This window comes from Poeciliopsis prolifica, unplaced genomic scaffold, assembly GCF_027474105.1.
Source record: "Poeciliopsis prolifica strain line A6 unplaced genomic scaffold, Auburn_PproV2 SCAFFOLD045, whole genome shotgun sequence".
Lineage (NCBI taxonomy): Eukaryota > Metazoa > Chordata > Actinopteri > Cyprinodontiformes > Poeciliidae > Poeciliopsis > Poeciliopsis prolifica.
In genome coordinates this window covers 3,038,980-3,065,648 of record NW_026562420.1, presented here as the reverse complement: position 1 = coordinate 3,065,648, position 26,669 = coordinate 3,038,980, and the positions used below count along the sequence as shown (strand labels likewise).

Genomic DNA, 26,669 nt, shown 5'->3' with positions numbered 1-26,669 from the left:
GATGGATGGATGGATGGATGGATAATTTAGTAATAATAATAATACAATTTATTATTATTATTATTATTATTGGTCTGTTCGGTAGATCTATATATCTGCTTGCAGATTCAGTATATGAATGTCTTTTTATATACTGAAAAACAGATTCCAAATAAATTAACCATTTGTTTTTGTTAAAAATCTAAAATTTGATTACAATATGAAATAAGAATGTCTGCTTTCAAAACAGAACAAATACATAAAATCAAGGAAGTATAACATTGAATGCAAAGGGATTTATCATATAAAACATTCCTATTTGGCAAGTTATGTTTATCTATTGGGCTGCAGATGATCATAAATTCAGAGCCGTTTAGGAGCCGAAAGAGTCGGCTCTTCTTTGGGAGGCGAGCCACAGTAACCGGCTCTATGAGAAGAACCGAAATTCCCATCACTACACCGCTTGTATCGGCACGTATTTTACTATAATCGCTATTCATGCTGCAGTGATCTCAATCAAATAATTCTTCCATCTCACTTTTTAGTTTGATTGAATATATGAATATATAATGAAATCTGAATCACTTCTCTGTCACATAACTTTAACTAAAGTTATGTAACTTTGGTTAAAGTTAAACCTAAACGAGTTAAACCTAAACGATTCCCCGCTCCCACATCCTTTAACCAAAGTTATGTAACTTTGGTTAAAGTTACATAACTTTGTATCTAGCTAGTTTGTATCACAATCAGCTGTGTCCCTCCACCCACAATCGACCCGCCTGCCCAATCATATCCTTAAGGAAATATGAACTTTTGTCTTTGCCAGGTAAATTGAATACCTATTGTCGAAGAATTCACAGGACTCAGTAGAAAACCTTCAGTCAATTGTTTGTTCAAAATATGTTATTTCATTGACTTGGTAATGCTTTTAATTTGAAAATGCTTTTGGATAACTTCCGGTAGTGCTCTGGCTCCCTAGCTAGCTTAACTGAGAAATAGCAACCGTGTTGCTACTCCGCTGAGAAAACACAAACAAGTCGGCGGCGCTTCCACGAATATGAACGAATGCACGTATTATTCCCGGAGAAGATTCTTTTTATTTTCTTGAAATAAATTTTAAGATGTAGTACAACGAGCATGTTAGCTGAGCTCTCGTTATTGACTACTAATAGCCAGAGGACCCAGCTAAGTAAAATACTTTTGACTGAAAAAGGATGGACATCTTACGAGAAGCAAGAGTTTTGATGCTTACTTGACCTCAGTTTACCAGTTATGTTCAGTGCAACTCACAAAATGTCTTTGGAGGAGAGTGATGTCCCGACTGATGAGGATTGTGAAGAGCTGGTGAGTCTTTACAACAAAACCCACAACTGTTATCTGTACATTTTAATCTTATGGTTAAACCGCGTTGTGAGATTTTTCTGTAAACTCCATCAAACTCCGTGTAGATCCAGCCTGACACCTTCCATGCTTGGCTTTTCTATTAGTTAGAATATTTTATTATAAATTCCTATTTGGTCGGCATAATCGAGCCATAAACAAACGTCGACGTGCCCATACTTACTTACTATTAGACAGATTACTATTTTATAATTTAGAAATTATAAAATAGTAATCTAGCTACTATTTTATAATTTAGAAATTATAAAATAGTAATCTGTCTAATAGAACGCAGCAAACCTTGTATTAGACATGTTTCCTAAAATGTCCTCTAAATATCTTAAAACACATTTACAGTCTGAAAAATACAAGTGTTAAATTACTTAAGCCTCGTGTTTTAAGGCTTGAAACAACCTGAAATGTTGTTAAAAATAATAATATATATATTACTATTTATTTAGCCTTGTTCTATTTTTTGTAGGTGGAGGAAGGTTTCCCTCTCCCTTCTGATATTTCAAGCAAGGTAAACTATATTTTTCTAGTTTATTAACCCCTTTCTTTGTAAAAAGAAAAAGAGACTTTAATTTGAAACATATGCCTTCATCCTATTCCAACACCTCATGTTTATTAGCGAACGTCAAGGAAAAAGTCTACTGGGAGACCTTCACCTTCTCCAAGTAAGAAAGCTTGGGCTTGAGAACGTTTACAGTAACTGTAACAACACACACTCAGCTGCATCCTTATGGCATTTTCAGGGTCTCCATATCTCTCCAGCCTGAATATGAACTCCAGAAGAGCAGCAGTGGCAGCCTGGAGATTGCCAAGGCCCTCCTTAGGGGACACTAAAGGCAACACTTCAAGGGAGCATCACTCAGCTCACCTCACGTCCCTCAGCAACGGCCATGGTAGGCTCCATTTTAAAAACCCAGCTGAAGCTTCATCGAAAGTGCTTCTCTTCAGAAGAAAGTTTTTCTCAGAATAGTTGGAAGAAAATGTAGTGCAATCTGACAAAAGGCCCCCTCCAATTTCTTTTATTCTTTTAACTTTTGTTTTCTCTGTACTCTGAGGTGTGTCATACATGGTGAGTCTAGAGTCTGCTGACAGTCCACAGCTGCTAAAACAGAAATCAAGCTTAAAGAAACACCTTTCTGCATTTAATGGTAAGAGCATATTCATAAGTTTGAATATAAATGTTCAAACCTATGAATATTTTTGTAAAATTTTGTTAGGAAAGTAATAATAACAATATCAATTTTTTAAGTCAGTATTTTGCAATTGCAAACATTGCTTAGAGATTTTTTCTTTTTGATTCTATGCACCCATTTAATGTTTTGCAGGGTTTACTATAGGTGCTGGTGACTATCAGGATAAAGACAGCATGTATGATGAGATTATTCGCCTCAAAAAGGTAAAGGTCAATCAATCAAGTTTATTTGTATTGCACATTTCAGCGATGGAGTCAGAGAGGACACGAGAGCTAAAAATCAAAACACTGACAGTCATTACTGTGATCAAGTTCTTAATTATTAGGAAGTGAGCACAAGCTTTTACTGTTGCAAGTGTTTTAACGTGACATAGTGTTGGGCATTATTAAAAGGAAGATTTTCTTTTAAAAATATTAAACAAGGTTCTTAGTTTTGGTCATAGTGTTTGCATTTAAAATACATGAGGGGGAAACACTTTTTAAGCTTTTATGACACTGATGTTGTGTTGAACCACCACAGTTTGTTTAATGTGTGTCTTAAAGTTAGTTCCAGTTTTAGTCAGTTTTTCCTTGTCAGCCAAATTAATTAACATTTCTATTGATCAATTTTGTATTTTCTTTGACATATAAAGCATATTGTGTAATTTTGTAAATATTTTCATATATATAAATATATATTTATATATATATGAATATTTTTTAATGTAGTAGATTTATAAAGGAAAGTTAAAAACAAACAAAAAATTGTGCCCCCACCCCCATAAAGAAAAGAAAAAGCAGAAAATGTGGAATATTTCCTTAGAAACTTTTTTATCTACTTTGAATAACTAATTGAAAATACTGTACCTTTTGATAACTAGGAGCATTTGGAATATATGTTTGATTGAATTTTTCTGCTTTTCAATGATCTGTACCTAGTTTTTGTAACAATGGGTAGGTTGTTTTAGAATGCTCTGGATTTTATGTTGAACTTGCTGTGTGTTTTGTGGTCAGACTCTACAGGCTCAGAAGTCTGACAACCAGCAAATGAAAGTCAAACTGCGCCGCCTGGAGGAAGATGGTGCTAAAAGAGAGAGACAGATAGAAGAACTTTTAGACCCCACAAAAGTATGGTCACAGAATTGTATTGAAATTTCACTATGAATGTTTTTTTATTTCTTATTTTTTTGCATTCTAAAAGTTTTCCTTCAATGTTGGTAGGGCTCTGAATACATTCGTAGTTTGGTCGACAAGAGAAAGGAGGGGAGTGTGGTGAGTTTGTCCACTTTGATGGTGAATGTATGAAAAATGTCTTAAAATGTTTTAACCATCTTTTAAGATCAAATATTTTCCTTTAGATTGTCAGTGGGCTGAAGCAGAGAATCCTAAAGCTGGAGCAGCAGTGCAGAGAGAAGGAAAATTCTTTAAGGTAAACTGGTTCTTCATTTCACTGAGAACGCACGGCTGTCCTTAGACCTGCAATATTTTTGGCTTATTCATGTTTTCCAAAGTAAACTCCAAAGTGAATTGAGGACCACCAACCTGGAGGAGCTGAAGATCACTGTAGAAACATACCTTATGGAGGTAATTCTGCTTTTGGTGTGTATCATTAAATCTGTTCAGATTTAAGTGAAATGTAATGGAGGCTGTTAGAAAATAACATTTTAACAATGTTTTGTGATTCTCATCTTTCAGATTCAAAGATTGAGGATACTTTTAGATGCTGCAGAGAAATGGTATGAGCAACTGAAACACAATCTCTTTCTCTTTCTTTCCTGGGAAATTCCAAGATGAATTTCTTTGGAATTTGTCTTGTTGCAGATAAAGTAACATACACTGATGTTTTATAAAGCTGTTTTGAAGCTAACAAATTAATAACTGCATAGGGAATCCAACATGATCAGGATTTTGTGGCAAATTTCCAGTTTCTGGAAAAATTTGACCTGCTGATACAGATGTAAGGCTGATGCTGACTGATACTGATTCCCTCTGCCATGAAGGGCCAAATGTAAATCTGAGATTTCCAAAAGGCCCTTAGCCTTTCCAAATAATGCATTTTCCATGACAATTTGAAAGGACAATACAGCCTGTTTGTACTGCATTTATTCTTCTTGTAATCTGCTGAAAGTCTTTGTTTCTCTGGCTCTTTTGGTGATGTTAATGTGGTGCGTTCAGTGGTCACTAAAGGTTTGCCGTCCAGTCACTGGTTAGTGCTAATTTTGCAAAACATGCTACTTTTTGATCACCAGGCCATTCCTGTACAATTGTCATGTGCTGAATGTAAAACGTGCTCATTTCAGTGTCCTTCTGTCCTTTTGCCAGCAGCGGTCGAGCAGAGAGTAAATGTTCTCAGAGGCAGCAGAAAGCTTTAAGCTCCACCGTTCATCGCTTGACTGAAAACGTGAAGCATCTCCAACAGGAAAATGCAGCGCTCAGAGAGGAGCTCAACACAGACGATCCTGCTGCAGGAATTAAAGGTATTTGCGTTCTCATTACCATCTTTATGCAGCAGCTCCCAAGGGAAACAAAAACCTTTATTATGTTTTTAAAAACTTTGTTCTTTTTTTTTGTAACTTTGTAATCTAAAACATCCACTTGCTGCATTTTTTCCCCTCAATATTTTCAGTGTAAAATCAATAAGAAACCATGAATCATTGCTGCATTATATTTAGAGTTCTGTACTGTAATTATAAGATGAATATGTGTGTCTGTGACTGTAGGTTACAGAGAGTGGAGTAGACAAAGGTTGTTGAGGAGACTGTTAGAGGTGGACAGGGTAAGAGGAAGCTCTAACTAATTGTTTATGTAGAGTTTGAGGGTTTGAAGCATTAAACACTATTCTGTCCTATCAGAGGCTGGAGAGCAGCAGAAGACACGCCCAGTCAGTAAAGAGCAGAGCCACATTCAATGAGGAAGCCCCGGCTATGCCTACAGAGGTCCCAGGGTTGCCCCTGGCAACAGATGCAGAGGTCTCCATGGGAACAGTCACTGAGCAAAAAGGAGAGGTTTATGCTCTGAGGGAACGCCTCGGCCAATTGGAGGAAGAGAGGGCGGAGCTTCAAGAGAGGCTGTCCAGTCAGAGGTGAGTAAGCATTCAGTTTGGTAAACAACATATCTGCTTAATTAATGAACAAAATGTATGGCCTCAGCCTAAGGGTGAGTTTTACTGGATTTTGACACCAATAAGCCTAGATGGAGAGCTTTTATTGAAAAAAAAATAGTACTTTTTTACATTATGTTGGGGAAAAATAGGGAATATAGTACTTTGTATTTTAGAAATGAAATATGTTCTGTGAAAAGTGCAAATACACAGATGATTTAACAGTGCAAAGCAAGAGTAAACCAACCACAATGACATAATGTTACTTTCAGTTGAATGATAACTTGAGAGAGTAACAGAAAAAAACAAAAAGCAGAAAAGCTGTGATCTCAGAGAAATGACTAAAGAAACTGGAAAAAGTTTGCATTTGTCACTTTTTAGGTGTTGATCAGAATAGAGAAAATAACATGGCTATGGAATAAGTTTTCCAGTTTTCTACAATTTGAATTTAACGTTGTGCCTTTCAGTATTTTGATGTGAGTAGACTTGCTGACTAAATGCATACTCATTCAAAAATATCAAGTGCTTTTTGCAAGTAGAAAATGCTAAAAGCTTTACTTACTAAATAAATTGCCTTCTTCTGAACACTGGAAAGCATTGTTTTGTTTAATTATTTGAGGGACCTGCAGATAATAAGAGGAGATGACGGCCGAGGCAGGTACAGGTTAACCTTTGCATGCTCATTCCTGAAAATGTTTAAATATTGAAATTTGAAGGAATACTAAGGGGAACCGTGAAGTAGTTCATTTCCAATATATTTTTTTTTTTTCCAGCAGCTGAATAAATCAGTTTTGTGTTTTATATTTGTTTGTATTTTTAGTGATGAAGTGATGCAGCTGAGGAAAGAAAGAGATGAGCTGGAAGAAGAGACTGAGCGACTGAAAGCTAAACACAAAGAACAACTGGACAGAGTGGAACAGCAGCATCGGTGTGTTTGTGGTCATGTACTGTATGTCACGATGGGCCAGTCAACCAACAACCACAAAGAGCTGCAGGGCAAATACTAGAGAAAAAAGTCTGCTACACTCATTCCATTAAAACTGAAATATCCAGTGTTTTTGTCCCTCTGTGCATCGACAAACAGCATCTTTTTGAAGCACTGTGTTCTGAACATATAGTTGTGAACATCATATGGAGCACTTTCAGAATTCACTTTTTTATTTATAGAAGTGATCCGTGTGCCAACCAATAATGCGATAACTGGATGTTTATGAGGATGCTTTTTAACCAATCACGTATCGACATTTTACTACTGCCTGCAACACCTGATCACCCTTCTCTTTCTGAATTCTAACATGCACCACTAAATGAAATACCAAATATTTCTCTAAGGATGACAAAAAAAAAATTCACACATCTAAGTTAATTAACAATTTTATGAAAACAGATGTGGTACAGTAATTAAGAAATCCAGGTCTATTAGTGGAATTAATACATTTTCAATTGATTTTTTTTTCTTGGAAATGTTTCTCCAAAAATGAAAAGACTTCTTAATAAAGTCACAGAAATATTAATATTGGCAGGTTGTTGTGTTTATAGCCTCTTTAGTATAATTTAAAATGTCCAGAACTGACAGGTATTGCCTGTCAATTCACTTATATTACATTATTGATCACTACCACTGTTTAATATTAGGACTACTAAATAATAAGAAAATATTTAACTGTTATTTGATTTTAAACCATAGTTTTCTTACTTTTTTCTCTCTTTACCATCAGACAATTCCCCCACCAGTTCTTAGCTTTAGCATTCCAACCAATGAAAACATACTTCAGGCATTAAACTCCACTTTGTGGCTACTATGTTGCCGTTGTTTGCCATCATAAGAGATAGCACACTTGCTCTGACTCCCTCTTCATTGTTTTTATCTGTTAAAATATAGATGTACTGTTTTTTTTTTCTAGACAGGAGTTGGAGCAGTTATTGACAAGGATTCAAACTTTGGAGGACAGAAGCAAACTCGTACAGGCTGAGGTGTGCTCACCTTCTTCTGCAGTGACGGAGCAACCTGAGGCTCAGCGCAGAGAAGGTCAGGAGGGGGAAGAGGAGAGGCCTGCTGGGTACCAGGAGAAGGAGGGAGAGGAAGCACTGATCATAGATGCAGCGATGACAAACAAGAAAAAGGCAGCTTTGATCATTCAGACAAACTGGAGACAGCACAGACAGAGGGTAGGTGACACTCTATAGTCATGTAAAGGAAGTCATTGATGGCTAAGAGAAGTATTATAGAAGAAACACTGGCTTTTCTTCTGTGTTCTGTGTGCAGGACATTGTGATGTTACAGTCAGTGATAAGGAGCCATCTCTTCAGAGATTCGTGGCTGAAAGATTTTCTGAAAGACACAGAGAAAAAGGTGTTTCACCACACATGCACACACAGACCTTTTACAAAGGTATTCATGCCACTTGAACTTTTCCATATTTTTACAAACTGTATTTTCATGTCACTCCATGAGATGTACCAACAAAAAGTAGGGAACAAATGTGAAGCAGGAAGAAAAGGACACATGGCTCACACACTCAGTGTGAACTGCATTTGTATTCTACTCTGACGTCTCTAAATAAAAGCCATTACAGCTAGTGAATGACTGACTGTAGTGTAAATCACTTTAGAGTCCTAGCACTGACAAGGCACTATACAAGTGTCGGCCATTTTATCAATTATGTTTTGTGCTGAAAATATTCAGTTTCAGTACACATAGAACAACCACTAGATGGCCCTAAGAGACGTTCATGGAGACTTGTTGTATTCCCTTCCATTTCTCTCTGTCATGTTCATCGTCTTTTTTCAGTCAGCAGTTTCCTTAAACAGCAAAACCTCTTGTGGAGGACTGGATGTTGCTGCTTTGACAATGATACAATCTGCCTTCAGGGGACATTTGGCTCGGTGTAGCATTACAATAAAGAGGTCGCTCATTTATTTTTTTATACAAAATTTTGAATAATTACAGTCAAAATATATTTTAGAATAATTTTGCCTGTGCTTCAGCTCAGGGTTCGCTGTGCCTTCTCTAACTGAAAACTGTCCACCTGCTCTGGTACCAGGAAGGGCTGGCTTAGCAGATTCTCCCAGGAGAAAAGGTAAGGATCCTATATCTACAGGTTACAATCATCAACAGTTGGACAAAACCAGTAGTAATTTCACGCATAAAGCCCCATTTCAGCTAGGATTTTAACTTTCTTGCTGTAAGGCTCACTTCTAGAGTCAAAACTAAACATTTCTCCCTCAAACTCTGCATTCTTCAGTCAGCATGTTAAAGTTTAGGACAAATATTTAGCAAACAGTTTATTTGGAAGGTTTCCAATACTAAATCTAAATGAACCACTTTCCTTCTAGAAAACAGTACTTTGAGACAGATAAGAAGAAAGTGAAAATGAAGATAATATCTTGCATATTCTCTCATAAATCCCTCAAACTAGCCGTGGTTATGGCATGATCTATAGCCAGAGGATGAGTATAACATAACTTTTTAACTGTTTGTTCTAGAAGGTACTTTTATTTGGACCTATTTTGGGTTTTCTATAATTTCATTGTCAATCATTACTTCTGTTTCCATGACCATATTTTTCAATCATTTTCCAGTTAAAATAATCTCCCACACCTCAGTGTAGTTTGTATTGTGGTTAATAATCATGTGGAGATTCAACAGTAAGTCCTCCTCAGCCAACATGAGCCAGAGTCAGGAGTTTGTCTTGATTTATGCTGATGTATAAATCAGCATAAATCTGAACCTCCTAACTGGTCTTCATTACTCCCCTGATGCCTTTATGGGTAGTGATGGCTCTGTGCTTGTTAGAACTCACCCTACACAACCAGACAGCCTGAGATAAAGACTGATGTCTGAGCTCAGCAGATCTGTGAGCCAGTGATGAAAGATCTGTGGCTGCTGGATGGTCCAGAATGACCCTGTGAGACTTCAGGGACCTCCTGATTCCCTTAGCTGTAATCACTGAGGTGTGATCAGCATATGGCTCCACAGAGCAGAGTAGTGGGTTGAGGATATTTTGTTCATATTTAGCCTGCCTCTGCATTTGATGCATGATTGACTTCAGTTGAAACTGAGGGTTTAACACCAAAGTCTGTGTCCACAGGAGCCGTCTAATATGCCAGGTTTCTGTGATATAAAGAACTTTGATTACAAGTTATTTCAAAAGACTTTTCACATGCATCTTCACATTGATCCAGGACATTAAACACTGATCCACACTTAAGCTGAAGTTTGGTTCATTAAGCATACAGACTCTTAATTTAGCTTAATTTTAACTTTACTTTCATAAGTCATTTATAGGAAGAATGAAAATAAATACTTCAGCGTGTTCCTGTACTACAGGCTTTACTGTGAACAGTAAATCTGTGAACAAGATCAGTCTGCACTTCTATGCTTGAGGAAGCTCAAGTATTTCAGTGTTTGCTGGAAGATGCAGCAAATTGTTAAGAAATCTGTTGTGAACAGTGCAGTCTGTTCTGGGGAGGCTGGCTGCACCAAGTCAGCAAACTAAAAGTCCAAACAAGGTAATAAAAAAGGATTTTATGTTCTGGAGACTGCTATGGAAATTGTGCATGAAATAGAAAAAATTGACAACTCAGAGTATGCAACAGAGCAATGTCTGTAGTCAAAGTTCTGTGGACAAGAGATGTCCTCACAACATACATTTAGCTAACTTTGCAGACTAGAGTGGGCAAGTGAATATATGTCATGCTCATAGACTGAAAAACAAAATATAAAACAAAAAGTGCTTCAAAAACTATTAAAATGTGTACACACTATGCAGCAAGGTTATTGCAGTTTTTCTTACTGCATATAGGAGACCATGCATTGTGTTCTCTTTTTTCATCAGAAATACTTGGTATTTGTACAAACACCAGTTGCTTGCTGTCTCAAGCATTTCTGTATTGGATAGTACAGTTTTTTTTTTTTTATTTACCTAAAATTATTTTAAAAATGCATCCACACTCACATCTCTGAGGATTTACTGTGACAGTTTAGAAATAACCAGTTATTTTTGTATCATTATTTCTTTGTCAGGTTCTGCATCTCTTAGTAAAAATTCAGAGAAGGAAGAAGACCTTCATCTTGTCTCCAGCAGACAACAAGCACAAGGTAAGAGGGTGGAGAAAAAAAGATTCCTCCATTTCACTGATTTGTTGACACATGGATGAACATATTATTAATAACAGTTGGGTTTGAGCAGATAGAACTTTAAAACCTTGTCTGTTCCATTACAGCTCAACAGGAACTTCTTTTCTCAGCAGAGGTTGATGCGGATGCTGTAGTTGAATCTGATGATTCTGATGACATTGTTGTGTCTCCGTCACGTCCATTGAGAAACAAAGAAGTCCTAATGCGTTAGCTCTTTGGGTCGTGTGCATCAGTAATGGCCGTCATATGCTTGCTTGAAGAATCAATACACTTTAGGTGAGAATAATATTGATTACACAATATTTGCTGTCTAAAAGACTCTACACATCGAATAATCAAAATACTCTTGGGAGTTAAGCTTTGTACAACATGGAAATTTGCTGCACATAATCACTTACCATGACAGGAATGTTATAAACAGCTCCTTAGTTTTTTCTTTGTGTAGCTTTGATCTAAGCAATATTCCAAACTATAAGCGATTTGTCTTCTCTGCTGTTAAAGCTGCTGCATGAAGGATCCTCATTAATATGACAGCAGCAGCCCACATTACTGTGAGTTAACCTGATCATGTGTCAGTGTGTCTGACATGAAATCCATAAACATGACCTCATAAAACACTTTTGAAATTATGGTTGATCTTTGAGGAATGACGAGAAACCCCTCGTCATCTGATGCACTGCAGAGCAAATCTGGAAATAAATTCTAGATTCTGCTGCAATACTGAGCTGTCATTCCAGTGCAGAATGCACAGTGTGATTACGATGATACATAAACTTATGCTTGAAGAAAGATTTTTATTTGTAAAGCTGTCAAAAAAAGTTACAAGTGCAGTTCTTCATAGGTGTGTGATCTATTCAATAAAATGCTGTTTTTATCAATGTAGTTTCAGATTGTTTCTTATTTTGATTTTGAGATGTTTTTTTTTTTGTTGTTTTTTTTTCTATGTAAAATGTATTATTTTTACTGTTCTCTGGTTGTTTTTTGTTTGTTTTTTACTTCAAAAGGTAATTAAAAGTTTTTGTTTTCTTGTTTTTGGTTTCCAGTAATTGTTCAATCCTAATTAATTCAATCTAATGTGATTTTGTTTTACTCTTGGAAATGAACAGCTGGAATAAACTAATAATAAGCAGTTGTCAAGGTAATCTTAATTGTATACTATAAATCACTGTGTTGTTATTTTAAAGCACTTCTGTACACCTTCATCTATAATCTAAAGAATGTGTTTAAAAAGTAGCAGGTAGCATAAACAGAGGTTCAAAGAGAGAATTTGACATACATAACAGTATGTATTATGTATGGCATAAAATCCAGTGCTCACCTCTTTCATGTGTTGTCATTGTTGTTGCTTTTACAAATTCATCATTTGGCTTCTCTGGCAACAAGATTTACAAAAAAAAACTCTTCAATGTCAAAATAAAAACAGATTTCTACAAAATGATGACAAAATATTTAACATAAAGTGGCTTTAAAGGACAGCCTCTTTAAAATGACTGACCTAATGCAACAGAGATTCAACCAGTCAGTGCTGGGAGTCTCACAATGAGTGGATTAGAAATCACCTGAGTGTGAGGACTGTGTCTTAGGTGACCTTAATATGAAGACATCTGTATTCACTATTGCTGGCTGCCATCACAGCATGAAGGCAAAATGATACCTCAGGCATATCAGAGAAAAAAATTTTGAAAAATATAAGCTAAGTTGGTTAGGAAAAAAAGTGAACATCCCCTGAAGTTCAGTTAAATCCATTAAGAAATGTGTGGCATATGACATGTACATCATTCCGCTCTCACAAACTGAGTGATCATGTAAGGTGACTGATGAGAGGACACCAGGACACAAGGGGCTACAGACTGCAGCAGCTGAGACTCTTGTTATTCAGGTTCTTCACCAGTTGGTGCTCTAAGGAAGTGAGGCAGTGAGAAACCACTGCTGAAGAAAACTCACATCAACTCAACTAGAGTTTTCAAAGGCATGTGGGAGACTCGAGTGAAGTGGAAGGTTCTTTGGTCTTATTAGACAAAAATGGAACCTTTTGGTCATCAAACAAGATTCTGCGATTGGGAGACACCGAACACTACATAATATCATAAATACATCACCACTGGGAAGCATGGTGGGGGCAGGATCATGCTGTGGGAACGCTAAGACAGTTATTTTTCCAGCAAGACAATGAGTCAGCTAAACCAAACATGTTTGGGGTTTTTTTGGTTATTTTTTTGTTTGTTTTTGTCTATTCAACAAGTAGTTTTGTATTTATTTTTTTTAAAGAATTGACTTTGTTTTGGGGAAATCAGCTCAAAAGTACTTTATTTATTCTAAATTCATTGTCATATTGACTTTAAAAGGCGTTTGCAGTTGTTTTGTTTATCATGACATTTTGTTTATTATGACTGCTTTGTAAGGTCGATAAAAGGGTAAAAAATCCCAGAAGGTGAATGATAGCAATACTGATTTCTGCCATCATATTCAATAAGTTACACTGTACTTTCCAATCTGTCTTGTCAGATTAAAATTACCTTTTGAAAAATAACTTTCAGCAGATAGTGAAGATACTTTTCATTAATTCTGTTTTCAGAAATGGTTTCTATTGGTCTGATATAATATTTTATTTCTAAATATGTTTTTATTAATTGTGAGCAGAAAATAATGATAAATAACAGAAATAAAAGGTTTCAAACACCCATCACCCATCATACAGTTAATCTATATAATGTGTTAGTGTTACCTTGTGATAAAAGTTCTTGAAATGAATCAATATAAAATTCTAAGCTATATTCTAAGTTAGTTATATTTTTTAGCATCCATCCATTATCCTACTCGTTTTTCTGTAGCCTGTACTACCATCGTTTCAACGTCAGGGGGAGCCATTTTTGCGCATTTACTCATCACGAGCAGAGATGTCCAGAGTGGCAAAGCTTGCCGCAAAGCCCCAACCTCCGGGGATTTCTACACACCGCGTTTGCTTCAGGCTCCAACAATATAAGCGCTAAATGTACCGAACCGACCCTCGTCGTGGAAGCAAAGACAGCTACGGTATCGGCAAACTGTAAAACTCAATAAATACATGACCACATAGCTAAGCTTTTGGGTCAAATAGTTTAACCCTTCATCTGCCGCAGGGGAGTGCAGTCGAAACGGTGTTGTTTTGGGGGAAAATGCGTGAAGGTTTTTGCGTTCTTTTCGATGCGGTCCGGACTGTAGCCGACTGGCTCGTCGCAGCTAGCTCGGTCCAGCCGCGTTGATGCCGCAGCAGCTTGCGGTCTTCACATCCAGCTCCACCATCACGGGATCAGGAAGACAAAAGGTGAGGTACACGCCGCTCTGCTCTCCCGGAAAGAAGAAATAAGCCGCTGAACGAGATTCTGCGCCCGCTTGTGCTTCACTAGGTAGGTGGTATTTCTGTTCACCCACACTCAACATGCCAGCAAATTCATTGTTTGCTGCATTTTTCTCCCCATCTTTGCTTTGACGGCTCAGTCATTGCGGTAGTTTTAATAATCACAAAGCAGGATGAAGCCAGCCAACCAGGGGTTTCCAAACCTTGTTTTGATTTTTTTTTTATCCCATCGACTGGGACAATAAACAACCTCGCATCCTGCTCATGACAGTATTTCCTCTGCTGAGCTGACCTACATGTGTTTGCTCCAATGTACTTGATGAGGAGGCGCGTCGGGCCGCGTTTAACGGCCATTTCTCCTGATTTATGCTACGGAGCCTGAGATTTGCACCACGGCTGCAAGCTGAGTGATGCGGGAGAAACGCCAACCATAATTTTACCATTCAGAATATATACGATTTTCCCCAAGAATGTTGTCTTTAACATGCCTCCTTCAGTGATGCATTTCATAGATCATTTTTTTCATCTTATCAGACAGATTTCCCTCCGTTGTGACTGTGTTGCTGCATAATAAATATATCAGGCAGAAACCCTGCAGTCATCCATTTCATCATCACTTCTGTGGCTTTTCATCGAATGCAAGTCAAATGTCAAAATGCATAATTTTAGCCTCACAGGTTCATGACTGCACGCGACTCTTCTTCAAAACTCAACATTTTTTCCTGACAGTGAAACAGCTGCTGTTACAGTACACTGACTTTATCTGGTCAGAATATGCTTCATATTGGCTTCATGCTTTTCCATATCCCCGTGTGATGAGGTAATCACACCAATTGCGCATAACATTATGATCACTGATGTGTGGCGTAAATAACCTTGATTGTGGTGGAATATAATGGTGAACATTTTGTCCTTAAAGTGAATGTATTAGAATTATGAGATGTTGGTGAGTCCAACAAATTGAACAAGGGTAAATAAGCGGGTCAGAGCATCTCCAATGCTGCAACTCTTATTGAGTGTTCCTGTTCTGCAGTGGTGAACGCTGCTTCTGATAGAAAAGCATCAGTGATACCCAGTTTATTAACGGCTATAAACCAGTTGTGCTTCCCAAGCCAACCTCTGCCCACCACCCAGAGAGTCAGTGAGGTACATGCGAGCATCAGGACTGGGCCTAACTGTGGAAGAAGGGGGTCTCTTCTGCAGAGTCACATTTTCTTTTGTGTCCTGGATGACTGGATTCTTGTTTGTTGCTTACTTGGGGAACTTGTGGCCTTATTATGCATTATGAGAAGGCAACAAAGCTCCCAAAAGCAGTGTGAGGCTATAGATGTTCAATGACCTGCTTTGAACATTGTCAACATGTCATGTTATCATCACGCCATCAATGTAGAATTGAAGCTTCCATCACGCTGACTCTTGCAAGGTATTAAGAAAAAAACACAAGCCACATGGATCTGTCCAGTGAGGAAATGAATTACTGTTATCCAGCTATGAGTTGTATGCATCAAAATGAAGAGTGTAGAATTTATTCGTTTTGTTTTTGTTTTTATGTTTATAAAGAAGCAACAAGTTGCATAGAATTTTCTAATGAACAGATATTAATTTTAATTTTGCTGAATTAATCGCAAAATAACGCAACCACCAGGTCAAGGACAGTGAAGCATTTGAATGAATCAGTATATTCTCATGCTTCTAAAAATAAAAGGCAGACACACAGCATGATGGTAGGACTCCCTTGATATGTACAACATACCTGAACACTGTTGTAAACCACATACACCATTTCATTGAAGCTGTGCTCTCTGATGGTTGTGCCCAGTTTCAACAGAAAAATTTTTCTCTATCACAGAAGGTTCTCTATCTCAAACTTTGGTTCAGCAAAGTTGTAAAGAGCACAACAACAATTTTGTCCTCAAAACTTCCCAGATCTCAGTCAGATTTATTGTCTGTGGGATGTGCTGGACAAACAACACTGATCCATGCTGTCTCCACGGAACAACTAGAACAACTTTTTGGCAGATACCACAGCACACCTTCAGGTGTCTAGAGGAGTTTATGTGAAAGGGCAGCGCTTGTTTTGGCAGCAAACAGGGGAACTAACACACTACTAGGCAGATGGTCATAATGTTATGCCTGATTGTTGCATTTAGATTTCTGCAGAAGACTGTTTTAGCAGCGAAATTTACATGAGACACATTTCTTCACTGTGTGTGAACTCTGAAATGTTCTGCAGCGTCCCAGTGAAGAATCAGGCTGCAGAGCGAAGTCACAGTCTGCAGGCAGCTGCATCAGGATGGCGGCCGTGGTCAACTACTCTCCACCTTGGTGGGTGAATCTGCTTCACCGGTTACCTCACTTTAACCTGGAATTTCAAATGGTGAGCAGTGACTTCAGACCAGAGGACTCAGAGTATCAGAAGGTGAGGAGAAAATACAAGAGACTAATTACTTCACTCTCTTTGTTTTGTTGTGTAGCACTTTGCGTCACGTTATTGTTCCGCCTCCTGTCACATGCACACGCTGTTAAATTACAGCCGACTGGCTGAGTGGTTTCTGTGGGTCAATGGGATTGTGGGTTCCCTAGGCATTGATCAGAGCTTCCTGAAAGGAAATGAATTAAATGTCCATGAAACAGGCCTCTGAAGCTGTTACCACCCAACCATTTGGATCGATACATAAGTGCAAAACAATTTCTTTATTAATGGAATAGTCTCATTCCTCACTGGATATGCAATTAAAATCACATGTTTACATGCACCTAATAAATAGATTGTCTGAAGTTAAATCAGACAAAACTTCTCTTGTTTAGTCAGAATTGCCAAAAAATTATTATTTACTGATGTAACACATGATCAAATTCAAGTTAATAAAATGTTACATGAACTTCAACTTCAAAAACAGAAGTAATACATTATTTAAACTTAAAAAAATGAGATGCAGGCATGTCAATGTGACGTCATGGTCACATGGTACACTCTTCAAAACACTTTCAGTACATCTCATCGCCATCTTGTTTCTCGCTGGAGCGCTCATCTGTCCTGGAGTAAGTATATTTTAATTTAATTCAATGCTTTTTAGGATTTCTTCCTGGCAAACTGTTTGAGATAACCAGGTTAGTGGTTTGACCTATCGTCTAAAGTGTTTTAATTTCATATTTCATTCTGTATTTATGTTACATTTTAGTGAAATTAGCTAGTTGGTTAGGCCCCCCCCAATCTCTTCTGCCAGAAAAAAAGAAAACATAGATATTTTTTGTCTACACATCAATTAAATATTTTTAAAATTCATAAATTATTGAAATGGTGTTTTTCCAGAGCTTTGAGTTTGAATCTTTTTCTTCATCGCAACCCTTTCCCCTCTCTGTTCTCCTGCAGTCGGATTGCTGCACTGCTGCTGCCACAGAGACAGAAGAAGACCAGGAAAGAAGGTTCATGAAAATAAATACTGTAATGTAAGGAGTGACAGCAAGAGAAGAAAAGTACTATTTTAATGTATTTTAAATATCATTTTTTCAACAAACACAATTTAAATCTTTTTGAAAATATATTTTAATGGGGGTCACAACAGTGGTGGATGTGAGTGTTTCAAAAACTGTCGTTATATTTTTCAAGCATCCATTGCTCTCATTGAGACTGATGTGAGGGAGTCAGACTCTCTGGATCAATAATCAGATGGTGATCTACCATATCGCTCAGGAACTCGCTCAACTCTGAAAAGTTCTTTCTTGGGATGATCGGTGCTCCTCCAGTATTCAGTTCTTGAACACGTCTTTGTTCTCAAAGTCATTAAAAGTATAAATACATACAGGCAAAATAAAATGTTTTTTTTTTTTAAAAAAAAACATTGTTGTCTCAGTTTTTAATTCAGCCATTTACCAATTGTTTACACTAAACTGACCACATCAACATCCTCACAATGATCACTTAAATATAACTGTTTGAACAGATGAACATGGCACCTTCAAGCATCTGTTGTTCCCAGACCATCCCAGATGAAGCAGACTTTTATAGCCGCACAATTCTCTTGGGTGTTTCTTTCGACTTTCCCATTGTGTCAAACAGCAAAGCAGTGTGTTTTCCAGATATGGTTTCAAACTATCCACAGTTGTGACTCCAAATGTGTCAGTTAACCTATTCCAAATTTCCAAAGCTATGACATTATCATCTGGGCTTTCTCTCATTGTTTAAAGAGATGTTAATTATTCTACATATGGATTTCTGATATATTGTTTCTCTCACTGTTGTGGCATTTAGAAAATAGAAATAATTTTGGCAATTCTAATTGACCTAAAACAAGAAATGTTTGGCTCTGATTTAACTTCAGACACTGAGAAAAAAAGGTATGTAACTTTTTATGAGGTGAATTTAAACTTCTGATTTCAACTGTACATGCACTGCATCTTCTGAGGTTACATGGATTACTCAAGTGGAAGACATTGATCAAAATACAGTCCTGATTAGAGGATAGTACTTTAGAAATATAGAAGTTAAATTTAACTTAGTAATTTGTCCAGTCAGAATTCATATTTGAGTCTTAACTGTGCAAGGGATGTGGCAAAAAAGACTGTATATTATGAACTCAATAAACTCGTAGCAATATTGATAACAAAATTGACTTTCCTTTCTTTCCCTTTCTTTTGGATTTCTTTTGGATTTTACATATTTTCACATTTTTTTAGATTAAAATTTGATGGATTAATAGAAAAGAGCTCCTATAATTAGCAATGTGAATAAAAGGGAATTAGTACTTTTCAATTATTCATTGAGGAAGTCGGCAAAACTGCTTTAGAGAACAGTTTTATCTCACACCTCAGACTTATTTTATTGTCGCTGCACAAAGACACAATAGTGAAATAAAATTAGTAATGACATGTCATCTCTTGGCAAAGAGAGAAAAACAAAACAGATAAAATTCCCAAGTGTGCCTATAAATACACAAATGTACAATAATAATACATTGTTAATAATATATTTTCAGACAATCTTAGTGGGGGTATTATTGGTGGTGAGCAATCTGATGTTAGACTGGATGCCCTGCCATAGTGGTCTGGTGTTGCTGGGATCATGAAACTTTGGATGGCATGTTTTGCTGTCCTGATGATGTGGTTTAGATTGGCCCTCGCTGATCTAAGTACGACCGCATCACAAGATTTGAAGGCAGCTTTTCACTGCCTCAGTATTGAATACACCTCCTCAGTCATCCCAGGTTTCTGGTTGGCCAATGAGTCTTGTCTGTGTTGGTGTAACCTTCTCAGTGCATCTCTGCATGCAGTATGACACAGATGCCACACTGTGTTGGTTGTGTGTAGCGGCCTTTCTGAACATGCCCCAGTCTGTGCACTCAAAACAGTCCTGCAGTGCAGACATAGCTCCCGCAGGACATACTCTTACCTACTTCACCACATGCTTTTCTTTGGTGAGCCAGGGTTGGTATGCTGGGATGAGCATAATTGAAAGATTATCTGAAGAGTCGAGATGGGGGCAGGGAGCTGGTCTGAAGGCCTTCTGGGAAGAACATTCTTCATGTTATCTTGGTTAAAGTCTCCAGCAACAATAAAAACACCTTCCTGGTATGTTAAGAGAGTACTCAATGCTTTCTAGGTGTTAGTGCAGTGGTTGGGAGGGATGCGAGTAGACAGCAACAATGATAACAGTGGTGAATTCCCCGGGCAGGTAGAAGGGTCTGCACCCCACAATTCTGAACTTAATGTCCACAGAGCAATGACTGGATACCAAGGTGGCGTTGTTACATCTTCTGTGGTTAATGTAAATGCAAACACCAACCCGGGATTTACCAGTGAGAGCATGACTTATGTTAGCCCAGCAGTTTCTTGTTTCCCTTTTGGTGGTTAAATCCAGCTTCAGGATGTCCATTTTGCTTTCAAAGGAGCGTACATTAACAAGCAAGATAGAGGGGAGCTGCAATTGGAAAAGGTTATCTTCTAGCTTATCTGTAAGTCCAACATGACACCAACGCTTTTGTTTTCTCTCAAGCCTCCTCCGGTGTCTCTGTGGCCCTGGGCTGTTGGAAGATTCTGCTGCTGTGTATATAATTTGGTCTAACTGATCCAACTGGCGTAGCAGAACAGAACTTTGTAGAGTGGTCTGTGTCTCCGAATTTATGGCGTCCAGATGACGTTGCTACAGAAAATACTGACCTAACCAACAAATTGTCTGTGTTATCAAGAGCCGAAGCAGCCACAGCCATACGGGGCGCTGCCATGGTAACAAGAAAAACCGAAAGCTCATTTGATTTTACTCCCTTTCCTTCTAATTCCTGGACAAGGTGACTACCAGGTTTCTGCACCAGGTTGTTTAGCCTTGGCAGCTCCCACAAAACTGTGACGCGTCATTTAGAAGCACCCATTTCAGTTTCTGCAGATGGCTGGCATGCACTGAGAAGAGAGGAGGAGGGGAGTGGGGGCGTGGACGTTGAAGAGCTCAGAGTGAGAAGGCACCCACAGTCATGAACAAGGGGGGGAAGATGAGAACTGGAGGGAAACACAGGCAGAGGAGGAGGAATGAAAAACAAGATAAAAAAAGAGTAGCTTGAGATGAGAGGAGAGGGTGAAGAGACTTGATGAGCCATGGGAGGTGCTGCTAAGTTGCCAAATAGCCACTTCCTGTGAGCTATTCAGTGTTTAACTAAGAGCCTTTGTGCATGTTTGTGTCCCTGTGTGTACCCACTGGAATTTTAAGGACCCCCTTTTCAGACTAATTACATACTGACATATTTCAGCAGATGAGGCTGTTTCCATGTCAGTGAGCACCGTGACTGTATGCCCGAGCTTTTTTATGTGCAGAACAGTAAGCTATATGTTTACTTACAGTAAGATGGTCTTCTATGTCAGAGCATATGTGTCTTTGTGTTGTTTATTGATGTGGGGTCACTCGGTTCCCTCAGGGTCTGTGTGTTTTTCACAGGGTGAAGTTGTTAATTTTGGTTAGGCTGTGGGAGTGAAAGAGTGAGAAGACGAAGAAGGGGGGACCGGACTAGGGGAGGGAGTGTGGTGGTGTGGCAGTTGATAGTTAAAGCATTCTTTCTTTCATTATTTTTTTTCTTTTACTTCTTCACTGGAGCCAGCCCTTAGAGAGTCTCAGTAAGTCTTTCTCAAAGGTTTTCAAGCATCCACTCAGCACTCAAACAAAGATCTGCACAGTGTCCCCTGTCCACCTTATCCATCACCATATTACAACATGACACATTCTAAATGAACAGAGAACGTCTTCAGTGTAGGTTCTTTTCTTTCTGGTTCACTCAGTTTTGTTTTGTTTCTCTCACACTTTTACTTTATGCTCCATGTTGGAAAAAAATCCAAACCCCTTGGAATTTTTTCACAAATATCAATGTATTTTTTTGTGATCTTATTTCACAGACCAAAACAAAGTAGCTATGAATTGAAAAGAAACATGTTTTTTGTCTTTTTTTTTAAACAAGAATTTTATTTAAAGTGTATTCTGAGTATACAGTTATGATGCAGGGTATTGAGGTATTTCTGTAACAGTTTTCTCCATATTGTTTGCAAAATAGCACAAAGTCAATCATTTTGGATATAAAGTGAGAAAATAGCCATTTTAATATTTATTCATAGATCCTCAATTGAATTTAAGTCTGGACTTTGACTGAACCATTGTGAGTTTTTAAAAATGTGTCTTTACTTTTTATGCTTTTTGAATTTGCCATAATTTTTTAGCCTATATGATCACAGCTCAAAACTGCACCATAACATACATGAAATGTTACACTCTGAATTAAAGCAGGATAACTTCCTATCATTCACCCGTCTCTTTTTTTGTTTGTTGGTTTGTTTTTTGCTCCTTTTCTGCCATGTTTTTGGTTCCATCCATTATCCCATCAGCTCTTACCTGCTGGAGAACAGCAGCCCCACAGAATAAACCTGCTTCTGCTGGGCATGGTTCATTTTTGCAATGCACTGAATGTCCTCAGCATTTTATAGTGATGAAACATTAATCTATAAGAATGTTTCACATCTTTTTCTTCTTGGAATGCTGAAATAGGAACTGTTATCCCGAGGCTGTTGAAGCTACAGCACACAGGCCCTGCGTCTACGCTTCTGCGTTTGCGTTCATCTGTTTGAATTGCACAGTCAGCTACAGTTAAACATCTGCAGGTCATTAAAGTGGAACCATGTGATTCAAAATAACACATATTCCCAGCTGTGGAGAGCAAAGTCAGTAATTATAGTTTTAGCTTGTAGACTACAGTTTACATAGTGGGAGAAATGATCTCATTGCTCTTTGAATAGGACAAACAAAAGACTTGAATGTAGCTGCTCTTTGAACTTACAGAAGAACTAAATACAGCCAGGATACGTGTGAGGTCAGTCACTGCCAAGGGGTGGAAAAAGTTGTGTACATGTCCTGCAGGAGTCCAATCTACAGATGATAACACACACACAGTCTGGCAGAGCAAGGACGACTCACAGAAGTGGAAGTGATTGATCTTGTCAGCAACACACGCACACACACACACAAGGACAGATTGAAAGTAGATCACTGTGCCTTGGTGTTTGCTGTGCTGGCCCCTCCTCCACCTGGCAAGCTGATCTCTGGTAGGCTTAATGCTCACTCTCACATGGTGACATCAAAGTGGGCAGACTCATTTATAGCCAAGCTCACCATGCTCATTAGCATCTAATTGAGCCTCACCTAATCTGCTCTGACGGTTTGTCAGCCCCACAGTTAATCTAGGCGCTGTCAAACTGAGTGAGAGGAGGAGGAGGCTGTTGCAGAGAGTTGGTCGCCACTGAGGTTTTAATTAAAAGTTAAGGTTTGTGGTTATTTAATGTTAAATTTTAAAGAGTTAAGCCCAAGTGTGGAATGTTGTGTTTTTTTAAAAAAAAACAACAACATTCTGTTTACTTCATAATCTTTCACAGCTAATAAAGGTGTAAAAGCTTTATTAGTTTTGTTTGTTATATTTTATTTGCATTTTAGACTCAAGAAGCACAACAGTGCGCAGCTGGTGATAAGCATAGCTTTACCAAAACACAAGATGATAACACAGGACAATACCAGAGACAGACATGTTCCCTCTCCTGTCCCATGAGGGTCTTTTCCTGATCTACCCTGGTCATCGTCTTCAACTTGGCAGAGAAGAGTCAGTAAACCAAGGGTGAACAAAACTCGTTAGTAAAAATTAATAATGTTTGCAACAAGCAGTGCTATCAATACTTTAGTGTTCATTAACAAAAGCCATGATGATGGCTTTTGTCGACAATATTTACCATGTTGTCGAGATTACTCCTGCCATAAAATACACATGTGTCAGCATTGTTCTTATAAGCATAAATATAACTCCCAGCCCACTAAACCTGGTGTGCAAGTTAACTGGAGAAATTTACAATCAATACAAAAAGCCTTCCAGACTCTGGAATTGCAGGAAACTCTAGGAAGGTCTTGAAGACATTGTCAGATAGTGTTACTCTCCGGGGGCCCCTACAATTGCATTGCTGCCGTTTCAGGATGATGATGCAGGAGATCATTGTCTGCTGTAAGTTGTCTCAGAAGAAATGTTGGAATCCTCCTGTGTCTGCATGGTTTTGCCCTGCAATGGCTACTCCAGAAAGGGAAGGAAAATTCGCTTATTGGTATCTTGATAAGCATTAAAAAAAATTACAGCACATTTTCCCACAAATACTTCCACGTGTCCTTTGTCTTCTAAACTCACTTCTCTCTGGAACAACTGTTAATGTATCGGGGCAGTCTCACCAACTTTGTTCTTCACTTCAAAGCTTTTGGAGGTTGAGTGATTTGTGTGGTTGGCATTTATCTCATGCAGCTCTTGAACAGCTTCTCTTCCTTTCCCTCCATGGAGGTGTGATTATTTGAGGTATAAGTGCAGTACAATGCATCATTATGTGATGCTTATGTTTTGTATGAATCAAACATTCACTAGATAACCACAATTTCCAAACTATAAAAGGCTAAAGAGAGAAACTCCACTTGCTCGTGCATTTCTCAACTCAGTTATGTGGTCTGTCTGTTTATCTGCTTTCTGCCCATATCAGTTAACAGCCTTCCTGCGTTGTGTATCCACATCCTAAATGCTCCTCTTCCCAGTGGTAAAGACCAGTGTAGAACTGTGGATTCTTTTGTGGACTTTGTGTATCAGGCCAAGATTTGGCAAAAAATGTGGAGCATCTGTGCTTCCAATCTCATGTATCAATATTGAAATTTTAGATTTTGTGCTACCATAAACCCCTCATTTACATTATGTTCAGAGGCCTGCTGAATATAATGTTCACCGACTGCATTTGCTGGTTCTTAGAGAACCGACAAAAGCAGTGGAAATTTGTTACGCAGCGGAGTCGGATGTAGTGTAAATTAGGGGGCAGTCTCGTCACAGAGTTTTTGTATCCAACCATTGTAATAGAAAGTTCAGCGGTAGGAAAACAATTTAGGGGGGAAATGTGCACAAGCAACAGGGATAACAGCAAACAGTAAAGCAAAGCCCACTCAAACATTTCAGGGAGATTCACAAGCAGCGGACTGCAGCTGGAGCCAGAGCTGCAAGTGTTATTACACACAGAATACAGGACAACTGTCACTGTAACGGGGGAATTGTTACTGTAATATGACAACTGCTACTGTAACGGGGCAACAGTTGCTGTAATGGAACAACTGTTGTTGCAACAGGAGAACTGTTACAACTGTTCTCGTTTTAGGCTCTTTCTTTTCCACGTTAATCAATTTTGATTTTTGAAAGTAAAACAAACACAGAAACAGTTTGAAACATTTAGAGCTCCCTGATTATGTTGCTCTTCAATTTGATCAGTTCTGTTAAATTTCTGGTGTATGTCATTTATTAGATGCATTATGTTGCCTTTGAATGTTTTTTAATCAATTTTTATTGACATCTGCACAGTCTGTGTTGTTGGCTGACAGCCACTCTCAAAGTTAGCTATGTTAGCTCTGTGTGTGATCAGTTCTGTTGAGAGTATGAGTTCCTTTTCTTTCTCTTAATGGAGTTTCCAGTCATAGTTTACTGCAGAATATAGATCAGCATTCATTCCTTCAATTTATATGAAGTGTGAAATGTTGCTGCTCCTGTTTGCTGACAGGCTTCCTGCATTCAGTACCCACATCCAGAATGGTCCTCTTTCCTGTGATAAATCTGGAACAGGATTCTCATATTTACTGACTGCATTAGCCAATAATTTATTTCTTTCTCCTCCTTCTCTTTAGTCTATTTTGCTCATCGGTGCTATGGCCGTGCTGTGTTTGGGCCTGGACCTCATTTTCCTCCTCATCTACTCCTTCTGGCTTTGCTGTCGGAGATGCAAGAAGGAAGACTCCTCACACTCCCATTCTCACTCCCAGCCGCCCAGTGCTGACTGCTGCTGCACTGCTTGGTGCGTCATCATCGCCACGCTCGTCTGCAGGTGAGAGGCTAAACGACTGGATCTTGTTTTTTCCCTGAAATATCTTTTTGACTAGGCTTATCCCCTTATGGACTAGTGACACTAATTAGCTTTATTTCTCTTTCACTGAGAAAACATCAAGGAAATGTATTAATAATTCAAATGTTGTTTAATATATATGCCTCTCAAACTAAATATATTTGATATAACATTTTGTGGTCACATGTATTTCAAGGAGGCTGAAGTGTGCAATAGTCTGACCAATGGAATTTTGCTGATAAATAATTTCAACCCTCAGCTGGGTTGTGCAATAATTAGTTATCTATATCTATTCAAATTGTCTACAAAAGCCCAAAAACCATTTCTTTCATCTCATCTACATTCAGAACCAACTTCAAAGTATGCAAATGAGTTTTCTTCCATAATAAAGGAAGAAAAATAACAAAAAGCAAATAGCCGTAAAAGTAGGACTGAGATACAACTTGATATTAGTCAAAACATTTAGAAAAAAATACCTTATTTACAAAGTGATTAAGAGTGGCCTTTAATACATTAAACATTTAGAAGACATCCTGTACAAAGTGGAGGAGTTTAAGTGTCTCACCCACAAGATCCAAGCTCTGAGTCGCAAAGGTTCTTATTTTTTGGAGCCAATATTTGCCACATTAATCACTGAAAGGAACAAGAACAGGTGCTCAACATGGAGCCAAAATAGAACAGAGACCCACAGGTGATGACAAATGGGGAAGAAAATCAAAGGAAACGGTAATTAACGTTTTCAACAAATGTAAGAATATGACCAGTTATAGTTAATCTTCCAAGTGGCACAATTTCTTCCTAAATAGTTTTCCATGGTTACAAATGTGTTGTTCTTTCAAACCCTTTATTATTAGGTACAAGCGCTACAGAGAGAAACCAAGCAGATTAGGAAAATAGAGAGAACAGCGACAGTGACAAGGAAGTCATGAAAAGATAACAAATTAGCAAACAATGGTGCAGACAAGGATGCTGGACAGTTTATGAATGTGAATTTATTCCTCTTTTAGTTACTGTCATCTCCTCTTGGCTTCTAAGCTCGAGACTTTTCCTCCCTTCCTGCTTCTCCATCTCTTTCAGCCTTTATTTACTTTATCTCTCCATTTCGCCCCTGTCCCTGGCTGAGAAAGGT

The 26,669-nt window shown here is 38.1% G+C and overlaps 2 protein-coding genes across 6 annotated transcripts in view; both read left to right on the top strand.

The window, feature by feature from the left end:
• Nucleotides 1-151: 151 nt before the first annotated feature.
• iqce (IQ motif containing E) lies at nt 152-11,660 on the top strand. 5 transcript variants are annotated; one of them, XM_055056402.1, is made up of 21 exons: nt 153-1,323; nt 1,841-1,882; nt 1,991-2,036; nt 2,115-2,264; nt 2,427-2,519; nt 2,697-2,767; nt 3,557-3,670; nt 3,764-3,814; nt 3,901-3,971; nt 4,054-4,141; nt 4,238-4,278; nt 4,868-5,019; nt 5,263-5,318; nt 5,395-5,624; nt 6,463-6,570; nt 7,547-7,811; nt 7,909-7,995; nt 8,434-8,549; nt 8,631-8,722; nt 10,669-10,743; nt 10,869-11,660. In XM_055056402.1, the coding sequence occupies exons 1-21, from the start codon at nt 1,252-1,254 to the stop codon at nt 10,991-10,993; spliced, it is 2,145 nt and encodes a 714-aa protein (XP_054912377.1). In that variant the 5' UTR covers nt 153-1,251; the 3' UTR covers nt 10,994-11,660. The 5 variants fall into 5 exon arrangements, 4 of the variants coding, with proteins under 4 accessions (XP_054912377.1, XP_054912375.1, XP_054912379.1 ...); XM_055056400.1 differs by having other exon boundaries at nt 4,865-5,019; XM_055056404.1 differs by having other exon boundaries at nt 154-1,323; nt 4,054-4,126.
• Nucleotides 11,661-13,674: 2,014 nt separating this feature from the next.
• Nucleotides 13,675-26,669, top strand: part of LOC129376809 (protein tweety homolog 3-like) — a 30,520-nt gene continuing 17,525 nt past the window's right edge. Inside the window, exons 1-3 of the mRNA XM_055056399.1 lie at nt 13,675-14,168; nt 16,353-16,538; nt 25,326-25,522. Coding sequence (XP_054912374.1) covers nt 16,413-16,538; nt 25,326-25,522 — 323 coding nt within the window. The 5' untranslated portion in view covers nt 13,675-14,168; nt 16,353-16,412. The remainder of the gene's footprint in view (nt 14,169-16,352; nt 16,539-25,325; nt 25,523-26,669) is intronic.

Bases quoted from the DNA above. Each gene is read 5' to 3' on its own strand.
- iqce (XM_055056400.1), top strand. From the start codon at position 1,252: ATGTTCAGTGCAACTCACAAAATGTCTTTGGAGGAGAGTGATGTCCCG. The intron at 1,324-1,840 runs GTGAGTCTTTAC...TATTTTTTGTAG, and splicing joins ATGAGGATTGTGAAGAGCTG to GTGGAGGAAGGTTTCCCTCT. The intron at 2,768-3,556 runs GTAAAGGTCAAT...TTTTGTGGTCAG, and splicing joins AGATTATTCGCCTCAAAAAG to ACTCTACAGGCTCAGAAGTC.